A 23794-nucleotide genomic window follows, 5' to 3' on the forward strand; every position below is an offset into this window, starting at 1 on the left:
CTTTTACTGACAGTGAAAGCAAGGGCTTTTGCTGACTGAGCCAGCCAGTCTCGTGGGCCCCAGGGTTTTAACTCTTTCTGGAAATGCCTCAGAGATCCTAAGCATGCAAGTGATGCACACAGGCACAAAGTCTGCCTTCTCTGTTTACATCTTCCCTTTGTGCTTCATTTTCTTAAGATAGAGTCTTCCTACATAGCTCAGAGTAGCTTCCAGGTTTTAATCCCCCTGCCTTGGTTGCTTATTTTTATTTTATTTTATTTTATTTTATTTTTAATTGGATATTTTCTTTATTTGCATTTCAAATGTTTTCCCCTTTCCAGGTCTCCCCTTAGGAAACTCCCTATCCCATCCCCCCTCCTCCTACCTCTATGAGGGTGCTCCTCCACCCACCCATCCACTCCCATCTGCCTTGGTTTCTCGAGTGATGGCTTTATAGGTGTGCGGTACCACGTGTGACTCAGGCAGATCTTTTCTTCTTTTTCTCTTCTTTTTATCCCCCACCCTCACCCCCGCCTCTCTTAGACAGGGTAGCCTTGCCTGGCCTAGAACTCAAGAGTCCTGCCTCTGCCTCCTGGGATTAAAGACAACATCCTTTCAGTGGAAAGTATAATCAAATTCAAAGGTTTATCAAGCAGTTGGTAGCATGTTCCTAGACCTGCCTGGACCAGAGGCTGCTGACACAATGGCAGGAGTTTATAAGCTGCAAAATCCTGAAAGATCCTTGGATATATGCAGGTGACAGGGACAGGCTGGGACTGAGGGGACGGCAAAGTGCACAGCAAACAAGGCCTTTGCTGATTTTCCAAAGGTAAATGCTTTTGAGCCACAGGAGCAAAGGCCCAGTGTGGCATTCTGTGTGTACAGGAAGCATGAAGACACGGGGACACGACGAGATCCCCAAGGTCCCTGTATGCCACCTAGGCATCAGTAGGTCATTGAGGGCTTTCTTGGAGCTCCATGCAGCTCTGTTCCCAGTGCCAGTCACGTGGTTCTGCCTTGTCTCAGAAAATGCCTCCTGCTCGCTGTGGAGCAGTGGCCATGTTTTAGGAGCAGAATCTCTGGGACTTTTCGCCAGCACTTCCGGGATGTGAGATGGGCGGGTAGGTTAGGAGGGTCTGTGCAGGTGGCGGATGGGTAGCTAGCGGCTGGTTTGTTCGGTATGCTCTTTCTCCTGTAAACCTGTGGGGTGGGGTGAGGTGAGGTGGCATATCTGGATTAGAATCAGAAGATCCTTCATGGGACGTTCTTGAGAGCTGCTCAGGGGTCTAGCGGGAAGTAGCTTCTTCTATGCTCTTGACTGAAGAATGACCCTTATCTATTGGGGGAGGAGGCCTGCTTCACTGACCAAGTATGTCCTTTCAGAAGGGATATCAAGGGAACAATGAGAGAGAGAGAGGAGGCACTGCTTAGCCAGCCAGACCAGTCTAATCAACCCAGAGTGACAGATGTCATAGCCAGGTTGCTTTTATATCTACATCCAGAACTTTCTGTTGGTACTAAGGAGGAAGGAGTGAGGCAGGTGGTGAGGGGAGGGGAGAAGGGAAGGGGGATTGCCTTACTTTCAGTGAACCACCTGTCAGAAATGCCACCCTGCTGGGGGGGAGGGGTCACCCTGAACATCTCATTGAGTCATCCCTGCTCACAAACACCTGCTTTGCCAGACAACATGGCCTCAGGGCTCCTCAGAGAGTTAGTCAGGTGATCTGTACAGCTGTGTGGGAACCCTGGGCATTTGGAGGGGTGGGACTCACTCAGTGGCTGCCTGACAGAGCCATGTCTGGACCTGAATCTGAAGTAAAGGAGACCCCGGAGTCTCACTGGGAACCACAGCGAGAATGTCATCCCACCTGTGGCTGCAACATCCACACTCCCTGTGTGCTTTGCGGTTCACCCAGCAGCCTCTTAGATCAGCATTTCTCAACCTGTGGGTCCCACAACCTCTGGGAGTCAAATGACCTTTCCACAAGAGACCATTAGGAAATATAGATGTGTACACTATGATCCATAATAGTAGCAAAATTATAGTTAGAAAGTAGCACCAAAAACAATTTAATGGTTGGTGTTGGGTTCACCACAACATGAGGAACTGTACTAAAGGGTCGTAGCATTAGGAAGCTTGAAGACCAGGCTCTTAGATGGAGGCTCCTGCCTCTTGTTTCCATGGAGATTAAGCACAGCATTTGCCTATTGTCTTGTTCTGTTGTCCATTATCACTGTGGGTGTCATCTTCACCCAGAATGCCAGGATCGCTGGGAAACTGAGGCAGGATATGGAGATGGGTTGGACTTCTTGGCATCCTGGCAAAGGCGGCTACTCAGACACCTCCACCTTTGTATCCAGCCCCCCAGGACAGGAAACCTGTCTCCCCAGGTATGTTTGTGTGCCGCATGCTCACGGGTGCTGTGCCTTCAGTGGTCCCCGTAGAACATGCCCTGTACAGAGCCTGACATGCAGCAGGTGCTAAAATGCAAATGCATTCACTCTGATGGTTTTTCTCAGGCTTCTCAGTGGCCCGTGAGTTTCAATGGTGGCGGTAAGAGCCTCTCTCCTCAGTCGTCTCTCAACAGCACATGCCATCCTGCACCTGCAGGATCTGTTCACATCCAGGTGGGATTCGCCAGAGGGGCACCCATCACAGAGCTCCCCCAGAAGAGACTTCTTTCATTTTCCACACTATGTCTCAGAGATCTTCCCAGGTGAACATTTGAAGAGTTACATTGCTTTGTAAATTTCATTAATTTATTTTATTTGCATTATAACACAACAACAGGACAGCACGTTAGTGTAGGTCGATACATTTTCCCTGGGCGAAAGAATGCATCTCACCAGGGCTCAGACATGACAGTCCAGAGTCTCTTTGTCTTTCATGGCTATTTTCTCCCTAAGGGCAACAAACACACTTGGCTTATAACACCACAAGTTAATTCTGCCTAATTTTGAAATTTACACAAATGGATTAAAGTAGTGCATTCTCTGTTGTGCCCAGTGGCTTAGGCTTCACTTAATATTATTTGTGGCATTTTCTTTTGCTGCAGTGTTGGGGATGAGCCCAGGGTCTTGTGCATGCTAGGCAAGAATTCTGCCATTGAGCCATGCCCCATCCACTCACTGGGGGATTCTAGGCAGGGGCTCTACCACTGAGCCACGCCCCCATCCACTCACTGGGGGATTCTAGGCAGGGGCTCTACCACTGAGCCACGCCCCCAGCCCCTCACTGGGGGATTCTAGGCAGGGGCTCTACCACTGAGCCACACCCCCTGCCCCTCACTGGGGGATTCTAGGCAGGGGCTCTAGCACTGAGCCACCCTCCCCCCCAGCCCCTCACTGGGGGATTCTAGGCAGGGGCTCTATGGCAGATTTATGTTCTCAACCATCTTCTAGGATTCTAGGTAAATGCTTTGCCATTGGCTCACCTCTCACCAGTGGTTTCTAGGTAAGTAGTATACCACAGAGGCACATCTCCCAGCCTCTGGGATTTCTCCCTGGTGTTTCCTATAATGTCTTTTTCTCTGCTGTATAATATACTGCCATGGTGTCTCTCTACGGTTGATGTAGTTCCTTCCAGTTTCTTACAGTTTATGATGAAGTTTCCCTAAGGACATCATGAGCTAGTTCACTATGTGCCAGATGTTTGTGCTTCTGCTGGAGAAACATCTGGGGATGAACTTGCTGGGTGACCGAGTACTTGTTGGTGTAACTTTCTAGACAGTGCCTCACATTTTTGCAGGGTGGTCAGGATGAGTTGTGCTTCTGCAGCTGCATAAAAGATTCTATTTTTTTCTGTCTTCCCAAATGCCATATTACCTTATCCTGACTTATTATTATATCTACAGATACATATTTTGTGCTATTAGCTTGTTTGTCTACTTCTGGGGTAGTCTAAGAAATGCTGATGAAAGACCCCAAGGTCTAAAGGGCTGACCTCTTCTGTCTGGACACAAGTTATCCCATGATGTAGAGCCCTAATGGGATCAGAGTACATATGTTCCAGTCTTTATTGATACACACACACACACACACACACACACACACACACACACACACACAGCCATCATACTCTCCATGCAAAGGCTACAGTGGGGAAGCATATTCCAGGGAGTGTGACCACCAACTTATTCTATTATCTGACTCCTCTCCCTCACTTCCTCTCCTCTTCCTCCTCTTCCTCTTCATTCTCCACCACCCACTCTTCCTCTCCCCTTCTCTTCCCCCTCCTCTCCTCCTGTTCCTCGTCTTCCCTCTTCCTCTTTCTTCTCCCCTCACTTCGCCATAAAGTATGGAAGGTTCTTGAGTTAGGAAGCGCTGAACTCATACTAAATAAATGTTGATATAAATGTATGAGACTGGATTTAGACAAACACTGTCATGCACTGACCAGTGAGTCTTACTTGTATACTGGTTTGTAGATGCTCATTTTATTAAGTAAAAAGTAGGTTGGGATCTCTTAGCATATGCAATATTGCCAGTGCTTTGGAACTATGAAAACTCTGGTTTCTTTAACCTGGCTAGGAAGCTTTCATAGTGTTCCACACATGTATTGGTCATGTGAGGCCAGGGTAAGTGCCTGTTGAGTCCTGACTAGCTATGTAACTGGATGATGAGTGAGGAGAGTGGGGTTGACTGGGTGTCCAGTGAGACCTGGGTTAGTGCTCACGGGTGCTAGATTTTTCCTTAGTGCTTTCTATGTATTATGTGTGCTAAGTAAGGACAGGGTAAAATCTATATGAGTCTGAATACTGGCTTAGTACAGATTTGATCTGGGCTGGTTGGATATTGACTGAGTACTAGGTAGGGGCCTGCTGAGTACTGTGTAGTCAGTGTAGGCTAGCTGAACACAGGACCAAGGCTGACTGAGGGATGGCACAGAGCTGCCTAATCCTGACTGAGTGTTAGCTACAGTTCTTAGGTCTGATGGGGAGAGAGAGCAGGGCCGAGCTCCTCTGGAGTCATGATGAGTACATTCTCTTCAGAGTCTTCATCTGGTTATAAGATGAGGACTCTCGAGATACACGTATATTCTTGGTTTTCTGCTCTGCAAAGTGGAAGCAGAGCTGAAAGAGATTTTCAGCAGGGCATGGGTATGCCTGTGTAGAGAGAAGCTCTTATAAGCACTGCCTGTCAATAAAAAACTTGTGGCCAATGAGCTGAGGCAGGAAATAGGAGGTGGGACATCGAGCAGGGAGAGAGGATTCTGGGTAATGCTTAGCAGTGTAAGAGATTTGCTTGGCAAAGCTGGGAAAAAGGATGCAAACCAGCAGGCAGAGGAACTCAGGGTAAAGGAGAGATCTGAGCTGGAACACTGAGGAGGCAGATGTGAGGCAGCAGGGAGCTGAACTCAGGGTAGAGGAAAGAGGAAATTTGCCCAGTCTTGGACACATGAAGCTGAGGAGAGGTAACTAACTGTGTGGAAGACATTGAATAGTTTGCTTGGGTTAAATAAGTTACAAGATGGTCAAGGAATGAGCCAAAGCTTGTGGCCTGGGCACTTATTAATAAATAATTAGTTTCATAGTCATTATTGGTGGGAACTAAGTGGCCGAGAGGAAAAACTGGATTTGTTTGTCCCAGTCCTGGATCATCTATCCAGACACCCAACGCTTGTCCAGGAAGCTAGAAGACACTTCCGCCTGAGGTGACTCTTGGCTCGTGGCAAGTCCATCAACAGAACTATTTGAAATCCACCTGAAGTCACCAAGGATGGCTAGAATGCCGGGTGGGGAGAAGAGCACAGATGTTAAGAAGTTCTTGTGTGGGGAGATGCAGTTCATGCCCATGGTCAGGTGCTGTAGAGCTCTCGGAGAGGTCAGTACCAAGAGAGATGCACAAAAATTGTGCTGATAAATTGCCCATTTCACCAGAATTTAGAGTGTAGAGAAGACTTCCCATCCATTTGGTCATCCCTGAGATTTAAGGAGGTCACATTCAGATATGGGGGCTGTGGAATGAATGGAATCTTTGAAGGCAGGTAGACAGGTAGGAGGACATGAAAAGATCAACATTCCATGTAAACAGGAAGAAACAGCGTAAGTCAAGGCCAGACGACATTATGAGAGTGTAGCATGAGTTTGTGGACTGGGGCAGTAGAAGAGAAACACTGAAAGATATTGCTGCTTACAGCTAAGCATCTGCCTAGAATCCCCCAATGAGGGGCTGAGTAGGTGGCTCAATGGTAGAGCACCTGTCTAGTATGCACACGGCTCTGTATGCCAGCCCTAGGAAAAAAGAAAAACCCTAAAAAGGTAACAGGGAGCTTGATTATATGAGGCTCTGAATGTCAAGCTAAGACATTTTTGCTGATCACAGACTCCTTAATGGCCCTGTACTCGGTGTAACAAAGGCCATCTTGATGGTGTAAAGAAATGAAGGCTGTGATTCTGACTCATTCATTTTTTTGTCACCATTTGTAGGTTCTTATCTCTAATCCAAGCATTTGCAATATTTAATTGTGTCCATTGTATGTTGGGTGGATGGATGGATAGATGGATAGATGGATGGATGGACCAATGGGTAGATAAATAGGATCAACAGATAATGAGTAGATAGATGGATTATAGGTGAATGAGTGAATAAATGAGTGCAGATGGAGGAATGGGCTAGTGAATGTGTGAATAGATAAATAATCTTGCATACATCGATTGCCTTATTTTCCATGTAAATCTTAATTCCTGCTTGACTCAAGCCATCCATTCCTCTTTTTTTTTTTTAATAGACACAACTCTTTAGATGTTAGGGGGAAGAGTCAGTGAGTCCCAGTGAGAACTGAGTTGTACACATAAGGCCAGTTTGAAAGTGCCCATTTCAAGGACTGGACCCCCCCAATTCCCGGAGCCATTGCTCAGTTATCCGTTGTGCTTCTCTCGAGAGTTCAGACTGTCAAGTGTGTAGACAGTCGAGCTGCCTTACTGAAGACCACAAGTTACAAATGCACTCTGCTTTACCTCTACAGGCTCCCATGTGCCAACTGCAATTGTGGGGGACACAGAATCATGACTCTGCTCAGGGGAAGTGCAAACATCCATGAAAGTCCACCCTGCTTCTCTTCCAAGATGAGAGAATTCTTTCTCCCTAGGAAGTTGTCCAAAGTGGTTGGCTCCACCACAAGTTGGGATTCACCTCTTTGCTTTTAGAGTAAGGGAGAGAAGGGCATAGGGTTGAAGGCTTGCACTTTGGGTTTTACTCCAGGGGAACCCTACCTTGAGCTCAGCAAGAGGCAGAATGGAGGGCCAGCAGGAACTTTCATGTCTCTGCCCATTCTTGCTACAGCTTATTCTAACACTAGGAGCCATGTAAGCTGAAAGACCATAACTGGCCAACAGATTTAGCCAGATGGCATCAACCAGACCCTCCCCCAGGACAGACTGGTTACATCGTGGCTCTGCTGTGTTAGGTGTATTAAAATGCTACTGTGGGACAGAGGGAAGGATACAGACACCTTAGAGAGCTAAACATCCTTGCACACCACTGTTGGCTAGCTGCTCGGATAGCTTATGGGCTTGATGCTAAGGGCAAAGGTCATTCAGATGGTCTCTAAGTCAGGTGTTCACTTACTATTATCTAAAGATTTGCCGAAGGTTGTTGGTTGCTTTGCCATGTGAGCTTTTGCCATGTGAGGTGTTCTTTGCACAGACTAGATGCCATGACTCTAGCGAAGTATCCCTTGCAGAAGCACATGGAAGAACCTGCCAGCTGCCTGGTCCCCTCTTTCTCTTAGTCCTCTGCCTTAGGAGAAGAGGGAAATCTGGATAAATATTGCTGACACTGTCTCCGGGGCAGGATTCTAGGGACACAAGCCTGAAGTGTGGGGGCCTTGTGTGTGACTCTACAGCTCCTACTTTCATGTTGAAATATTATCTTAAGCTATTTTAATGTGAATTAATTATCAAAAATAGTGGATTTCACTGTGATATTTGAACATCTATATAATGGACTCTCATCATGTCCTTCCTCCTTGTCCATCCTCCCCCATTTCTAGTGGTCACGCTCCTCTTTCCTAATTGTTCCTCTTTTACCTTCTTCTCTGTCTGTTCTCTCTTACAATCTAGAGTCTACATTAGAGAGAAAACATGCAGTAATTTTCTTCCTGAGTCTGGCTTGTATCGTTTAACACAGTGATCTCTGGTTCCATCTACCTTCCTGAAAATGACGTAATTTCCTTCTTTCTGGCTGAGTAATACTTCACGCACCACATTTCCTTTCTCCACACATCTGTGGCAGGCACCGAGGCTGATTCCCTGACTTGGTGCTGTGAGAAGTGTTCAGTCAGCAGACATGTGCAGGTGTCGCTGGGTTTGCTGATGTTGATGATCTGGAGGTACCTAAGCCACTTGTCTTCTGCCACATCTGGAGAAGCAACTCCTGGTCTGGACGCCGAGTCTCTGGAGCTGCAGGGGACTCTCACTCCATGGGAAGATGTCTTCAGAGCTGAGCTGTCCCTGCTCGACTAAGCAGCGGCAGACCGTAATGTCTGCAGTAACCTTCTGTCAACCCTGGCTGAGCCAGACTGACATGGTCTTATACGCACCACCTTCTCCTGCCAGTCAACTGATGCTCTGATTTTCTTGGCCTGGAAACAGCGCTGCTCTGTTAACACAGTGGTCCCCAACCGAATGCGCCTTCGCTGTGCACATTACATCAAATTAACATGTACAAAATTAATATTCCTGACCTTGCTAGTGGGGAGAACCATCAATCTAAGGGAGGTTGTCATCCCAGTGTGCCCAGCCTTCTAGAGAAGGCCTCTCCATTAGAACTCAGTCATGTGTGCTTCTCTGTAACATCAGACCATGCCCTTCCCTCGGGCCTGGCTTGGGACACTGGAATTTTCTCCTGTTTTCTGAGATCCTCTACATGCAGCAGTGATGCTTGCAAGGGACCTGGTCCTCCAGATGTCTTCTTCCCTTGGTCTTCAGTGGCCATTATTCATAATAGCTTCTAGATGTCTTGATGTGACTCTGGTGTCCAGGTGGGTGGACAGAGAACATCTGCTGTCTCCTGGATCCCAGGCATAAACCTTCATTCTCTAGAACCATTTCTGTTTCTCTCCCTGTTGCATATCTAGTAACCAGGCAAATGGCCAAAATGCAGCCTCATTCCCTTGATGTTATCAAAGACCTGTTTAGCTAGGCCCACTTCTGTTATATCTCCCCACCCCTTTATTTTTGCCATTTTTTTACTCTTTATCCACCCCACCCCCCCCCCCCCACCGATCTAGGGATTCCTGTGTTCTAGGCAAGCTCTCTAACTGCTGAGCCATGCTAGTAATCCCTTATTGGTGAGTCATAGGTAAAAATTCTACCACTGAATCACACTCCCAACCCCTCACAGGAATATTCTAGGCAGGAGCTCTACCACTGAGCCACACCCCCAGCCCCTCACTGGGGGATTCTAGGCAGGGGCTCTACCACTGAGCCACGCCCCCCACCCGCCCCATTCTCATCCAGTCTTGATGATTTGATTCTCTACCAATCAGCAGATAGAAATAGATCTCTGTGTTGAGTGTCAAGGCCTGAGGATGCTGGGGGAGGTGTGGAGTCAGTATTTAGTCAGTGACAACGTAGCTCTCACCTCTCCATACCTCCAAAGCTCTAGGGTCTTGACTCTTTGGACATCTGAGGAGAGTTCTTGAGTCCCAAATCAACCTGCAGCAGATACAGTAAATTCTGTGGTTCCAGAAGGGTTGGTTATTGTAAAGCACACTGTAGAATCCCATGTAAAAATAACCCAGAGTGCTAGGTGGTGCTATCACACTCAGAAGTCAGAGGCAGGTGGATCCCTGTGAGTTCAATGCCAGCCTGGTCTACAGAGCAGGTTCCAGAACAGCCAGGGCTACACAGAGAAACCTTGTCTCAAATCAATAACAACAACAACCAAGCCAACCAACCAACCAACCAACCAACCAGCCAAAGAAAGAAAGAGAGAGAGAGAGAGAGGGAGGGAGGGAAGGAGGGAGGGAGGGAGGGAGGGAGAGAGAGAGAGAGAGAGAGAGAGAGAGAGAGAGAGAGAGAGAGAGAGAGAGAGAGAGAGAAAGAAAGAAAGGAAGAAAGAAAGAAAAAAATCTCAGAGGGCATATAGCCTTCTGTATTTACCTACACTGTCTTCATAAGGCAGAAATTCTTATATCTTAAATCAACATCATTTGTCCATCTGGGTTTTCCTGGTTAGATTTAAGTGGGACTTTCTGAGGTCTTGGAACTCTCCCTCCTCAATCCCTTGAACCTCCCCTGACCCCCTAACCTAACCTCCCCCCAACACACACACACACACACACACACACACACACACACACACACACACACACGGATGACCTAGAGTAGGAGCTGAGCTGACATGAGGACTGGATTTAGCTTGCAGGATGTAGCCTGACTGGCAGCCAGTAAGGTCCAGGTGTCCAAAGTAGCTTCTTGAAGCACCTACTGACCTCCAACTGAGGAAGCACTGGACATTCTTTGATGATTTCCAAGCAGTGTTCCTGCTGGGTAGAGTTGAGCTTGGCCATTGCTATAGCCCTTTCCTTCCTAGAAGTACCACAGACAGGGGCTGGAGTCACTGGAGAACATGCGTGGGGTCAAATGCCTCCTTCCTTGTCCTTTCGTTCTGCCTTTTCTTCTCCAAGGCCTTCATCTCGAGGCTATAGCTTCCTTTGAAAGGCAGCAAGGCCTGATGGGTGGCTTTGAGGGATCCCCATCCAAAGCTGGACACGAGGATGCTGAGCTTAGAGTTAATCCAGGACCATCCACCGAAAGCAAACCCCTGTGCAGTTGGTACACCCACATTTGAAGAGGCCCTTTAGCTTGGAAAAGCACCTAGGTTTTTTGCTAGCTTCATGCATCATGACATCTTTGGTGGGACCCAGGAGATGACTTTGGCCAACATTCTGCTTACTCTGCTTGCTTTCTCTTGTTCATGATGAAGAATCTGGACCTCAGAGACTAGACAGCAGCCACATGACCAGCCTGGGGCAGCAAAGGCACTAAGAGCCAGCCTTCCACAGCTGTGACTTGGCATAGTTTACTAGAAGAAAATGCAATGTAGAAATGCCAGCCAGGCATGGAGGCTGCTCCTCTCCATGGTCCCAGCTCTTGAACATTTCTCTCATGTATTTCCTGGAGCTCTACTTTGATGGGAGCCCTTGGGAGAGGTGTCCCTGTGGCAGGCAGTAGTGATTCAGACACCTCCTGATGCTGCTGGCATCTTTTCTTGTCCTTTCACATTCAGTAACAGCGGGAGGACTTAGAGACTCCTGGAGGCTGGCTTTGACATTGGCTTTAAGTGCGATTCATGATCCTTGACACAGACTTGTGCTGTGTATGAGTCCTGGAGTGCCCAACAGCTGTCCAATTTTAGGCATGTCCCTGGCATCTTCTGGACAGTTCCATGGCTCCAGCGTGATCACAGTAGAGGAGAGGTTTGTTGAGGCTGCTATGGCCTTCTCTACCCTCACTGGGTATGAGAATGCCATCTTCGTTCAGGCTGGCATAGATAAATCTCTGAGGATTCCTTTCAAAGTCTTTACCTTCCCAAGGGACTGACCTTGACTCCCACCCTTGCCTCCTTGTCACTAAGCCTGGACAATGATGTGGGGCAGATGCAGGCTCAGCATACAAGAAGCCTGCTCTCTGGTTTTCTCTCTACTAACAGCCATGGGAAGGGAGTCTGTAAAGCACTGTCTCTAGCTCCTAGATTTCGAACTCCACAACCTTTATTTCAGCCCCAAATATGCTCACAGATAGAGGGCATCTTGTAATCATTTCTCGGAGCATGGTAGAGCTACTTCCTTTCTTCCCAGCCATACTCCCTCTCCCTGCCCAGCTGTCCACCCACAGCCTCTGGCCTGAGTGCCCAGACCCAAGCTTTTGCTTTTTCATCTTGAGAGCTCACTAACCGTGTGATGAAGTAATTTCCACTTCCTCAAGAAAGACATTCCCGTGCTCCTCCGCTTGCTATTTGTATTTGTATAAAACACATTAATTTCCTCCTTACCTAGAGGTGGAGCTTAGCCAAGGATGATAAATATGGTTGAGAGGGCTGGAGGGGAAAGTGTGAGATCCTACTGGAAATATTCTGTATGGATTCCAGCATACTCCCACTTTGGGGCTGCCGTTTCTCGTCCAGACCCAGGGTGAGGGTCTTGGAGTCAGAAATGGCTCAGTGTAATCATTTGAAAATGAGGGACAGTGTTTGTTTGTTTGTTTGTTTAAAAAGTTCCTGAAGATTGCTTCACCTCTTCCCTCAACCCTTGGAAAGATCAGAGGCAAGGAATGTGAGATCCTTTTAACCAGTGCATCTAGTAGGCTGGGTCATCGTTTCCTTGGTAACTTGCCCTTCCAGGAGTGTTGGGTCATTACAGTTTTTAAAAAGACGCATTTCTGAGCCTCTTTCTCAGGAATGTTCTTGTGGGTAGTTGGGACGGAAGCCTCTTCCCCGCCACAGTCCATCTACATCCTCTGTTGGCACTGGCCAGAGAGTTCAGTCTTAGACATGAAGCAGAAAGGCAATATGGCGAATCCGTGTCAGTCACGCGTAGACAGCAGATCCAGAAAGGGCTTGACAACACATCCTTAGCACATCTCCATCCTGGGACGGACTTGAATCTGGACCCAGCTGAATGAGTTGGCTATAGAGGATGTCAGAAGAAGTCAGCTGGGATGTTCGTTCACTCGTGCCTTTTGTGGATATAGGTTGAGTGTCTGCTATGGACCTGAGCCGTGGCTGGCAAGTGATTGGAAAGCGTCTACCATAGATTTATAGTTTGACACTTGATTCCTCGTGTGAGGATATGAGAAGTGGTGGGACCACTAAGGTGAGCTTAGAGGGAGGTCCTTAGGTTTGGCCTCAGATCAAATTAAGGTAGTTCTTTTGGACCTTGCATTAGTCCTCATGTGGAAGGAGCACATTGTGCCCCGAGGTCCTCTGCTGTCCCCTTCTAAGGCCTGGTGTTTTCCTCCACATAGAGGTTAGTTATGTGTAATGGAGTCCTCGCAAAGCCAGCACTGGACAGCTTAGATCTGAGGCTTCCAAACCTATGAGCTGACTACATCTTTTTCTTCATTATATTAGCCTGCCTTGGGTATTTTGTTAAGTAACAGAAAACTGACTTGCATAGCTGGGCACATGTGGCAGACATCTGGGATGGGGAGTTTGGGATGTGTGGGCTTGGTCCTGATCACATGGAGCTGCCATTTAGTTAGCACCTGCTGATAGGCCAGTGATGTCAGTGGGAACTAAAAAAAAAAAAAAAAAAAAAAACCAAAACCAAAAGCTACTTCTTTTTCTCTCCCCCACACCCAATCCCAGAAATGGGCTTCCACCTGTGGTCCTGAGGAGAGGACCCCACAGCATGTGCTCCTAGTTTCCAGCTTGGAGGCAGCAATGAGTAGTGGGGAGTTGGGTATGAGAGATCCTGCCACATCTTAGAGGCCCAGAGGAGCTGGAAGGAAATGGGAGCAGAAGAGGGTGGATGCTGGGTATATTTTGAGGATATGGGGCATTTGTCTGAAGCAAGAGGAGAGTCTTGAGGGCGTTTCCCAGGTAAGTGATGTTAGCAATCAGCCGGGTGATAACAGTCTCAATGCTTCTGTTTGTACTAGATTGAAGGGTATGAAATGGGAAGGGAGACATGTTGGTGTCTGCACTGTGCTGAGGTGGGAGGGGGCAGAGGCAAATCCAATCCTATTACTGGGCTGTTGATACCATTCTGTGCAGCCACCAGTGACCTCAGGCTAACAGCATCCCACATGAGGCAGTGAGTGTTGAATGCTGGCCTACTGTGAGCAAAACCAGACCGGGATGCAAGAATTCAGATAAGGATGTGGGTAAGGTTAAAATGCCAATGGAAGAGTCAAAGCTGACATTGATGTCGGAGATAGGGACTGCATCAACATGAAAACCTACCAACCCCCACAGTGACTGAAGCCACCAGTGTCCTCTCCTGACTTACCGCAACCAGAGTATTAACTGTCCTAGGATCTAGAAATAATTCCTGCGTGTAACCAGAGACTTTGCAAGTGTGATTCTATACAAGAAGAAAGTACTGAGGCATGGCATAGTGGTACAAGCCGGAAGTACCAGCACAGAGGAGACTAGAGATCCTGAGTGGGAGGCAGCTTGAGCTAAATAGCAAGACTCCAGCTTAATACAAACAAACAAACACGAAGAAAAGACTGGAAAGATGCCTCACCCGTTAAGAGCACTGGCTGCTCTTCTAGAGGATCCCAGATTCAATTCTCAGTTCACAACTACCCATACCTCCAGTTCCACTGGCCATAGAACACTGGCTGCTTCTGTAGGTCCTGGATTCAACTCTCAGCCCATAACTCCTCAAACTCCAGTTCTAGTGGCTTCAAATACCCTCTTCTGGTCTCCATAGGCACAAAGCATACATAGACATACGTGTAGGCAAAACACTTGTACACATAAAAAAATAAATACAACTTTATTTTCAAGTAGAGTGTTTTTTTTTGCCTGGCATATACAAAACCCTGGGTTTAATAATCCCCAGCACAAAGGAAAAACAGGACTGGATCAAGTGTAAGATTTTATGTTTTAAATTGTGTGTGTGTGTGTGTGCGCACGTGCGTGCGTGCGTGCGTGCGTGCGTGCGCAGATACCCACAGAAGACATAGGTGTTTGGATCCTCTGGAGATGGAGTTCCAGGTGGTTCTGAGTTGCCTGCTATGGGTACCGGCAACTGAACTCAGGTCCTCTTCAAAGGCAGTATTCTTAACCGATCTTAAACCACCTTTTCAACCCCAGATACAATTTATAGAGACTTTGCTCGCTAATATACCAGAAATGCAGATCAGCACTCCAATTCTTAGTCTTTTGCTCACAAAAGTTATAAAACATGGAACTGGGGTAGGAGGCTTATACCTCATCGCACTGGTGTCCTGTCTTATACACCTAGGGAAACTAAGGCCCAGAGGAAAAGAGGTTGTTTCTCTTAGAATAACAGCTTCCCTGTTTGTGGAGGAAGTGGGTGTTCCCTTCCCTCCATCCCCTCTGTCACTACTTGATCTATTTCCACCTTCTTCTTGTGTTTGTTTATTTGCTTGAGACAGAGTCCAAATAGGATGGGCTGACTTTGAACGTAGTAAGTCTCTGAAGACCTGAACACTTGGTCCTCCAGCCTTCCAGCTCATGAGCTCTGAGATTGTATGTGTGTGCCATCATGCTTTGCTGGAGAGTTTTGTTTTGTTTTGTTTTTTTTAAATCAGTGATCAAGAGCACATGACATCCTTAGATGAGTGACATGCCTGTTTTGGGGCATCCATTAATAATGTTGAGGAAGAATCTATGGGTAGCATCTTCAGCTTAAATTAAGAAAACTCCCTACTGTTGGGTCTTTCTTTTCAATACCAACATCCTTTTTGTTCATTAGGTTGCAGTGTCATCAGATGGCACTCTGATACTGTTGTCCATCTCAGAAAACATACAGAGTGTGTTTTCTAGCCTGAGGTATGAGCTGATCACATTAAAACATTAAAGACGATGCCTGTAAACAGGACTTCAAATGGCTTTCCAGGTAGTCAGTGTGTGGAGGCTTCCGTGGAGAGCATGGGAGCCTGGCAGGTCCTCTCACAACTGCACATTTTCTCCACATCATCTTGCTATTGTAGACACCCCTGTCCACTGTTGGCGTCTGGTTCCTTGATGTCTTACGGTGTCTATTGTCTGTAGATTTATTCCTCTCCCATTCTCAATTCTGTGCAAGCTAAGCAATGCGTCAGCGTGTGATACTCGGGCTTCAGGTTGTGGCTCTGAGGTGCCTATCCATGAAACAAGGTGGCCGTATTCATTTCTTTTCTCAATGTTGGGACAGGATTCCTAGCATAAACAACTTAAGGGAGGAAGGATCAATTTTTGGCTCCTGGTTTCAGGGGACTGATGTCACATTACAGTGGCAAGTATGTAACCAGTCTGGTCACCTGTTGCCAGGCTGGAAGCAGAGTACTCAGGCCGGAAACCTTCCAAACCTGATCCAAGTGCCTGCTCTGCCGACTGGGTTATAGTCTCAGGTCACAACTAGGTCACAGCTCGGGTTAAACAGGAGCAGTAGCGGGGAGGACCAAGCTTTGAAAACACATTAGCACATTAAGGACATTCCCTGTTCAGATCATCACAGAATGTGCCCTTGTCTGGGTGGGGACCCACTTCCCTTTAGGTCTCTGGCAGCAACACAGGCCTTGTGTCTTTCTTATCCCAGTTTGTGTAGTAGAGCCTCTTCCTGGTGCTTGGGGCCACCCAGTGAGTTTCCAGAAACTGAGACTCAGTTTACCCTTTTTAGTTGCCCTCTGAAAGAAGTGTAAGGGAAACTGCAAACGCACCAGTGCCCAGTCTCCACTGTGCTGTGTGAACAGACCTCATCAGTTTGCCCTAGACTGTATGGACTCCTTAGAGACGGGGAGTCTTAAGCCAGGATAAGTCTAGACAAATTTGGGACACTTGGTCACTTGACTCCCACCAACCTTCCTCCAGATTGGCTCTCTGGAGTCATTTGTGAGTCGAGATTTCTAGAATGTCCTACAAATTGGGGAACGTTATGAGGGAGATGGTTATTGCTCTTTCTGGTTGCTGTTCTAACGCATGGGTCACGTTCCTCACTGTGTCTTCAGGAAGAGTCTCCCTCAGGCTCTTTGATGGTCCCCTGAACGTTCCCTCAGTGTCTTAGACTCCAGGTTTACCACAGCACTGCACACTGGACACCACAGCAACAAACTCTGGCAGTCTCTCTTCCCTGTTTCCTCTTTGATACACATCTCCCTATGTGATCCAGCCTAGCCTGAACTCCCGATCCTCTTGCCTGTGCCTCCTCAATCCTAGGGTTGCTGACAGGTGTAGACAGTGACCTCCAGCTCTTCTGCAAGGTTCTGCCACACATATAAAGAAAAGTGTCCCTTTCTCAAAACCGGGTCCTGGTTCCCATCCAAGATCACCTGTTGCCTCCCTTGAAGTTCAGTTTAGAAATTTGTGGGGCTCAGAACAAATGCAGATTTGATGGTGATATAGGAAGGATGCTGATAGAGTTGGGGTAGAGGTAATCATTGTATGGTTTTCAAAGAATCATTTCCATTCTTTTTAACTTTATTTTTCTGACGTGAAATTTACCTGGAGCAAATCTCCTCACCTATTGAATTCTACAAATGAGACGTCCCCCTTCCCTTTCTAAGATCTCTTATTTTTTAAAATCAGCTTGGCAATTACCAGTGCCATCTTCCCACCACTCCACATGGCCACCGTTGGCCTTTTGGAACCAACTTGTAAAAAGGTCTTATCATTTAGCCCTGGCTGAGGGTCTGGAACTCACTATGTAGAGCAGGGTAGTCTCAAGCCCACCCTGCTGCCTCTACCTCCTCAGAGCTGGAATTGCAAGTGCACACGGCACACCCTATGTCCACTTTAGGTCCTGACAGGAAGAAAAAAAAATCACCCACCCGAACCCCTTTCTCCTTTACTTAAAGCTGTTGCTCATGAAGCTTTGGTCACACCACAGCATAGATAAGACCACCAAGGTATAAAATACTCAGAGGTTAGAAAAATTGTACCATAGTGTCCCATTGCACAGGCGTTCCCCAGGCTATGTGCCTCCCCAAGGGTGGAGGTTCTTCTAGACCTCCCAGCTGCTGAGCCCTGCCGTCCACCTGCTCAGGAATGCCTGCTGGGTTTCCATCCCCAGCACAAGGCCTCCAAAAAGACAGAATCCCTGTAGGATATGCATGGGGCTTGTGCTGAGTAAATATTGACAAAGTAGTCTAAAGAGCAAACACTTTGACATTTGTAAGGTCCACCAGCAGGTCTTGTATATATTTATACAGCAGGAGTGAGCTCCGCATACCAATTTTCCTGAACCTGTTCTGATATAATTCCACACGATGGTGTGGGTGGGTGGGTGGGTAGGAGACTGAGTCTGTAAGGCTAGCACCTGTGCTGGGTGGGAGCCACTCCCCATGTTCTGTCCCGTTCAGAATACTTCAGGCGCCTGTCCTTGGCACGAAGCTTACTCTGGGACTTTTTTTCTTTTCTTTAAAGAGCTACTTTTCTAGGACGAAGAAAAGAAGGAGAAAAAAGCCACAATCTTTGATTTTAATCTATTATAACCGATGAACTTTCTTTTTTACTAGGTGAAAATCTTATTGATGTTTTTGTGCTTTATATTTATTAAAGATGGAGCCTCGAAAATGTAATGAGTTAAAAAAAAGTGCTTGCTTAATTTAAATTGTGAGTCTGTCTGTTAAGAAATGCATTAGAGGTAGGAGAAGCATAAGACATATTAATTGACAGACAGGAACTGCTGTCTCTGAGGTTGATACAAGTAATTTATTACTTTAGAAGTGAATGCCACCTCCAGAATGTGCTTCATTAATTTCAAATTTAGTTTTAATTTCAAGCTGTTGCCCCTTGAGAAGAATAAGGTGGCAAATTATGTTTGAAGAGCAGAATTTTTTTTTTTTGCTCCAAAGAAACATCACATTTTAACTATTTAATTTTACAAATAAATGCGCCCGTCTCATTTGCCACCTTCCCAAGAGTCAAGAACGTATTCTAGGTACAATCCACACTTATTTATTAACGTTCTTTTTCTTTCTTCCTTTCTCCCCTCTTCCTCTTTGTTCTCACCTGTGATCATGGCAGCCTATGTTTCCGATGAGTTAAAGGCAGCTGCCTTGGTAGAAGATGACGTAGAGCCGGAGGAACAAGCGGCAGATGGAGAGCCCTCAGCCAAGTACATGTGTCCAGAGAAGGAACTCAGCAAGGCCTGCCCTAGCTACCAGAACTCACCGGCCGCTGAGTTCTCCAGCCATGAAATGGACAGCGAGTCTCACATCAGTGAGACGAGTGACCGGATGGCTGACTTTGAAAGCAGTTCCATCAAGAATGAGGAGGAGACCAAGGAGGTCCAGGTGCCCCTGGAGGACACCATCGTGTCTGATAGCCTGGAGCAGATGAAGGCCGTGTACAACAACTTCCTGTCCAATTCCTATTGGTCCAACCTCAACCTGAACCTGCACCAGCCCTCCTCCGAGAACAATGGTGGCAGCAGTAGCAGCAGCAGCAGTAGCAGCAGCAGCTGTGGCAGCGGGAGCTTTGACTGGCACCAGAGTGCCATGGCGAAGACCCTGCAGCAGGTGTCCCAGAACCGAATGCTGCCGGAGCCCAGCCTGTTCAGCACCGTGCAGCTGTACCGCCAGAGCAGCAAGCTGTACGGCTCCATTTTCACCGGGGCCAGCAAGTTCCGTTGCAAAGACTGTAGCGCCGCCTACGACACCCTGGTAGAGCTGACCGTGCACATGAATGAGACAGGTCACTATCGCGATGACAACCACGAGACCGACAACAACAACCCCAAGCGCTGGTCCAAGCCTCGCAAACGGTCTTTGTTGGAGATGGAGGGGAAGGAGGATGCTCAGAAGGTGCTCAAGTGTATGTACTGTGGCCACTCCTTTGAGTCCCTCCAAGACCTGAGCGTCCATATGATCAAAACTAAACACTACCAAAAAGTGCCTCTCAAGGAACCTGTCACACCCGTTGCAGCCAAAATCATCCCTGCTGCTCGGAAGAAACCTTCTCTGGAGCTGGAGCTGCCTAGCTCCCCTGATTCCACAGGTGGAACCCCCAAAGCCACCCTGTCTGATGCCAGCGACGCCCTGCAGAAGAACTCCAACCCTTACATCACGCCAAATAATCGGTACGGCCACCAGAACGGGGCCAGCTATGCATGGCACTTCGAGGCCCGAAAGTCTCAGATCCTCAAATGCATGGAGTGTGGAAGCTCCCATGACACGCTCCAGGAGCTCACAGCTCACATGATGGTCACTGGCCACTTTATCAAGGTCACAAACTCGGCCATGAAGAAGGGGAAGCCCATCATGGAGACACCGGTCACGCCCACCATCACCACCTTGCTGGACGAGAAGGTGCAGTCTGTGCCACTGGCAGCCACCACATTCACGTCTCCCTCCAATACGCCCGCGAGTGTCTCCCCGAAGCTGGCGGTGGAGATCAAAAAGGAAGTGGACAAGGAGAAAGCAGTCCCGGATGAGAAACCCAAGGAGAGAGAGAAGCCCAGTGAAGAGGAGGAGAAGTATGATATTTCTTCCAAGTACCACTATTTGACTGAAAACGACCTAGAAGAGAGCCCTAAAGGTGGACTAGATATCCTCAAATCCCTTGAGAACACAGTAACGTCTGCCATCAACAAGGCTCAGAATGGCACTCCCAGCTGGGGCGGCTATCCCAGCATCCACGCTGCCTACCAGCTCCCCAACATGATGAAGTTGTCCCTGGGTTCCTCGGGGAAGAGCACGCCCCTGAAACCCATGTTTGGCAACAGCGAAATCGTGTCTCCCACAAAAACCCAGACCCTGGTCTCTCCACCCAGCAGCCAGACCTCTCCCATGCCCAAGACAAACTTTCACGCCATGGAGGAACTGGTGAAAAAAGTCACGGAGAAAGTTGCCAAAGTTGAGGAGAAAATGAAAGAGCCAGAAGGCAAGCTCTCGCCACCCAAGCGGGCCACGCCGTCCCCGTGCAGCAGCGAGCAGAGCGAACCCATCAAGATGGAGGCCTCCAGCGACGGCAGCTTCAAAAGTCAGGAGAATAGCCCCAGCCCACCAAGAGATGCGTGCAAGGAGGCGAGCCCCTCCGCAGAGCCCGTAGAGAATGGCAAGGAGCTGGTGAAGCCCCTGAGCGGAGGTCTCAGCGGCAGCACAGCCATTATCACGGACCACCCACCAGAACAGCCTTTTGTGAACCCCCTGAGTGCCCTGCAGTCGGTCATGAACATCCACCTGGGCAAGGCCGCCAAGCCCTCGCTGCCTGCGCTGGACCCCATGAGCATGCTTTTCAAGATGAGCAACAGTCTGGCCGAGAAGGCAGCTGTGGCCACCCCACCACCCCTTCAGGCCAAGAAGGCGGAGCATCTGGACCGCTATTTCTACCACGTCAACAATGACCAGCCCATAGACTTGACAAAAGGGAAGAGCGACAAAGGTTGCTCTTTAGGTTCAGGGCTTTTGTCCCCCACGTCCACATCCCCGGCAACTTCCTCATCCACGGTGACAACGGCAAAGACATCTGCCGTCGTATCATTCATGTCAAACTCGCCGCTGCGTGAGAATGCCTTGTCAGATATATCCGATATGTTGAAGAACTTGACAGAGAGCCACACGTCAAAATCCTCCACTCCTTCCAGCATCTCTGAGAAGTCTGACATTGACGGGGCCACCCTGGAAGAGGCCGAGGAGTCGACTCCGGCGCAGAAGAGGAAAGGCCGCCAGTCAAACTGGAATCCTCAGCACCTGCTAATCCTGCAGGCGCAGTTTGCAGCTAGCCTGCGGCAGACTTCAGAAGGGAAGTACATCATGTCCGATCTGAGCCCCCAGGAGCGCATGCACATCTCCAGGTTCACCGGTCTCTCCATGACCACCATCAGCCATTGGCTGGCCAATGTGAAGTACCAACTTCGAAGGACAGGTGGAACAAAGTTCCTCAAAAACTTGGACACTGGACACCCAGTGTTCTTTTGTAACGACTGTGCGTCACAAATCAGGACTCCTTCCACGTACATCAGCCACCTAGAGTCACATCTGGGCTTCCGGCTACGGGACTTATCAAAATTGTCCACCGAACAGATTAACAATCAAATAGCACAAACCAAGTCGCCGTCTGAAAAACTGGTGACATCCTCCCCGGAGGAGGATCTGGGGACCACCTACCAGTGCAAACTTTGTAATCGGACCTTTGCGAGCAAGCATGCTGTTAAACTTCACCTTAGCAAAACCCACGGGAAATCACCGGAAGACCACCTCCTGTTCGTTTCTGAATTGGAGAAGCAGTAGCGTTTGCTCCAGAGCGGAAATGACTGGAGGAGAAAATGCTGAAGGCACCTTAAAGCCCCTCTCTGTCTTGTTCTTGGCACACGTTCTTATGTTCACTGCAGAGGATTGTTCTGGGCTGGACTGTTCGGTCTAACTGTACAGTGTTTAATAGAGAGGTGCATATAATCAGCTGTTGTTACTGGTAAAATAACGAAGGTTAAAACGCAGTGCTAAGTGTTTGGAACTTTGTGTAAATGGGATTTAATTGTGAGCATCCCCTCGATGCTTCAAGCTGCATGCATTAACAGACGGTTTAATTAAGCATTTATAAGGAAACCAGGCACACTTTTTCCATGAGACTTGGGTGTGCTGGCATTTCCCACCCTTTCATCTTTAGCCCTCTGAGTACTACGAAGCACTTTTGCATTAATTTGGTTAATAAAAAAAAGATAATAATAAAACAAAATAATAATGAATAATAATAATGTATGAAACTCTGTTTTTAAAACTCGTTACCAGCTTAGTTATAAGGAATATTAGGAACCTCCATTTATGCAGGGGTATGACACGCCTTGAAATTTAAAAGAATATTATTTTCACATTGAAACATAGATGTATATATTGTATAGATTTCAAACTCTTATGGGAAAATGTGACTGGTTAAATGACCCTTTCTTTCTTGCATTTATAACAAGTGTTTTATGTATCTGCTATACTCTGGGCACAAGCCATGCCTCTGTATAGTGTATATTTCCTTATCTTTTTCTTTTTTTTTAAGGTTTATGGTTTTTTTTTTACATGCAAACATTGTAAATTATACAGAAAATACCACAGATAGCATTTATAAAATATACAGAAGCATTATCTCAAAGCAAGGTATGATGTTTGTTTTGCTATACGGCACATCTATATTGATAGAGGGTTCATGTTTAAATTATACATATTTATTAGCATTCTATTATCATTTGTTTTGAGGTCAGGAAATCCATCCCTGGCAGGCATCATAACTATTTTGCACATGGTTCTTAAAGGTATTTATTAGAAATTAAAGGATGCTCAAAGTAAACTCAGTGCTCAAAGGGTTAAGTCTATTCGAAAAGGAAAAAAAAAGATTAAAAAAAAAAACCCAACTTGTACTGTATTTCCTGAACATTGATAAAGCCTTTAAAATGTTTGTACTGTAATCCTTTGCTTAAAAGTCAAGAGTCGTTCTGTGGGACAGCCCCTTCACTTATTTATAAGCCCTCTCGGTTGCTAGTTCATAATGTGGGATTTTTTTCCCTTTCTCTTTTTTCTTTTCTTTTCTTTCTTTCTTTCTTTTTTTTTTTTTTTAATTTCAATCGGTAACTTTGTTTTGTTCCTCCTAATTATTCTCCCAAGATCCCACACTGCAGTTTTATCTTTAGGCTTATGAAAGGTAACCCGTGGTAACCGGCTCTCCAAGCCATTCTTGTCTCCATTTCTGGCAGTTAATTTGCAGAAATAACTGACAGCTGACACCATATGAGAACCTATGTATAAAATATTGGCATGTAAACACCACAGACACCGTGACACACTCTGTGCCCTGTTTTGTTGTTGACGATGGCACACCATGATGTGACTCTTCATATAACCCTTTTTTTCTACGGCAGCATTAAAATTGTCTTTTTGCTATAATTTTGTGTTGCGTTCACAATTATGTCTGAGATGTGCTACGACTAACGAGCACATTAAAATTAAATTGTATGCGATCTGTTTATGACTGACTCGGTTGCTGTGTCTGCCAGGTGCTGGCAGTTGGAGGCTGCGCGTAAATCAGGGGGAGTTTTAGTGAACTTTGGTGTTTATAAAGAACTCTCGGAGGCTTGTATAGCATTTCCCTCAGGAATAAAAATTGGAAAGACATCAGAGATGCACATGAGGCTAAACCCCTGTGGGCAAGGAATGTCGTAATAAAGTCTCCACTGTCAGAGCCTCAGTCAGGTCACGCTGGATACCTC

The 23794-nt window shown here is 47.2% G+C and overlaps 1 protein-coding gene across 7 annotated transcripts in view; it reads left to right on the forward strand.

Annotated features, from left to right (window-relative positions):
* The window catches only part of Tshz3 (teashirt zinc finger family member 3), a 75436-nt gene extending 51883 nt beyond the window's left edge, over positions 1-23553 (forward strand). For 5 of the 7 annotated variants that reach the window (NM_172298.3, XM_006539964.4, XM_017322238.2 and 2 more), the window contains one exon: positions 18628-23553. In NM_172298.3, the coding sequence (NP_758502.1) occupies positions 18628-21833 (3206 nt within the window). In that variant the 3' untranslated portion in view covers positions 21834-23553. Of the gene's footprint in view, positions 1-2293; positions 2371-2398; positions 2697-18627 lie in introns of those variants that run through there. The other 2 variants (XM_006539966.4, XM_006539961.3) reach the window with 2 other exon arrangements.
* The last annotated feature ends 241 nt before the right edge of the window (positions 23554-23794 follow it).

This window comes from Mus musculus, chromosome 7 (assembly GCF_000001635.26).
Source record: "Mus musculus strain C57BL/6J chromosome 7, GRCm38.p6 C57BL/6J".
Lineage (NCBI taxonomy): Eukaryota > Metazoa > Chordata > Mammalia > Rodentia > Muridae > Mus > Mus musculus.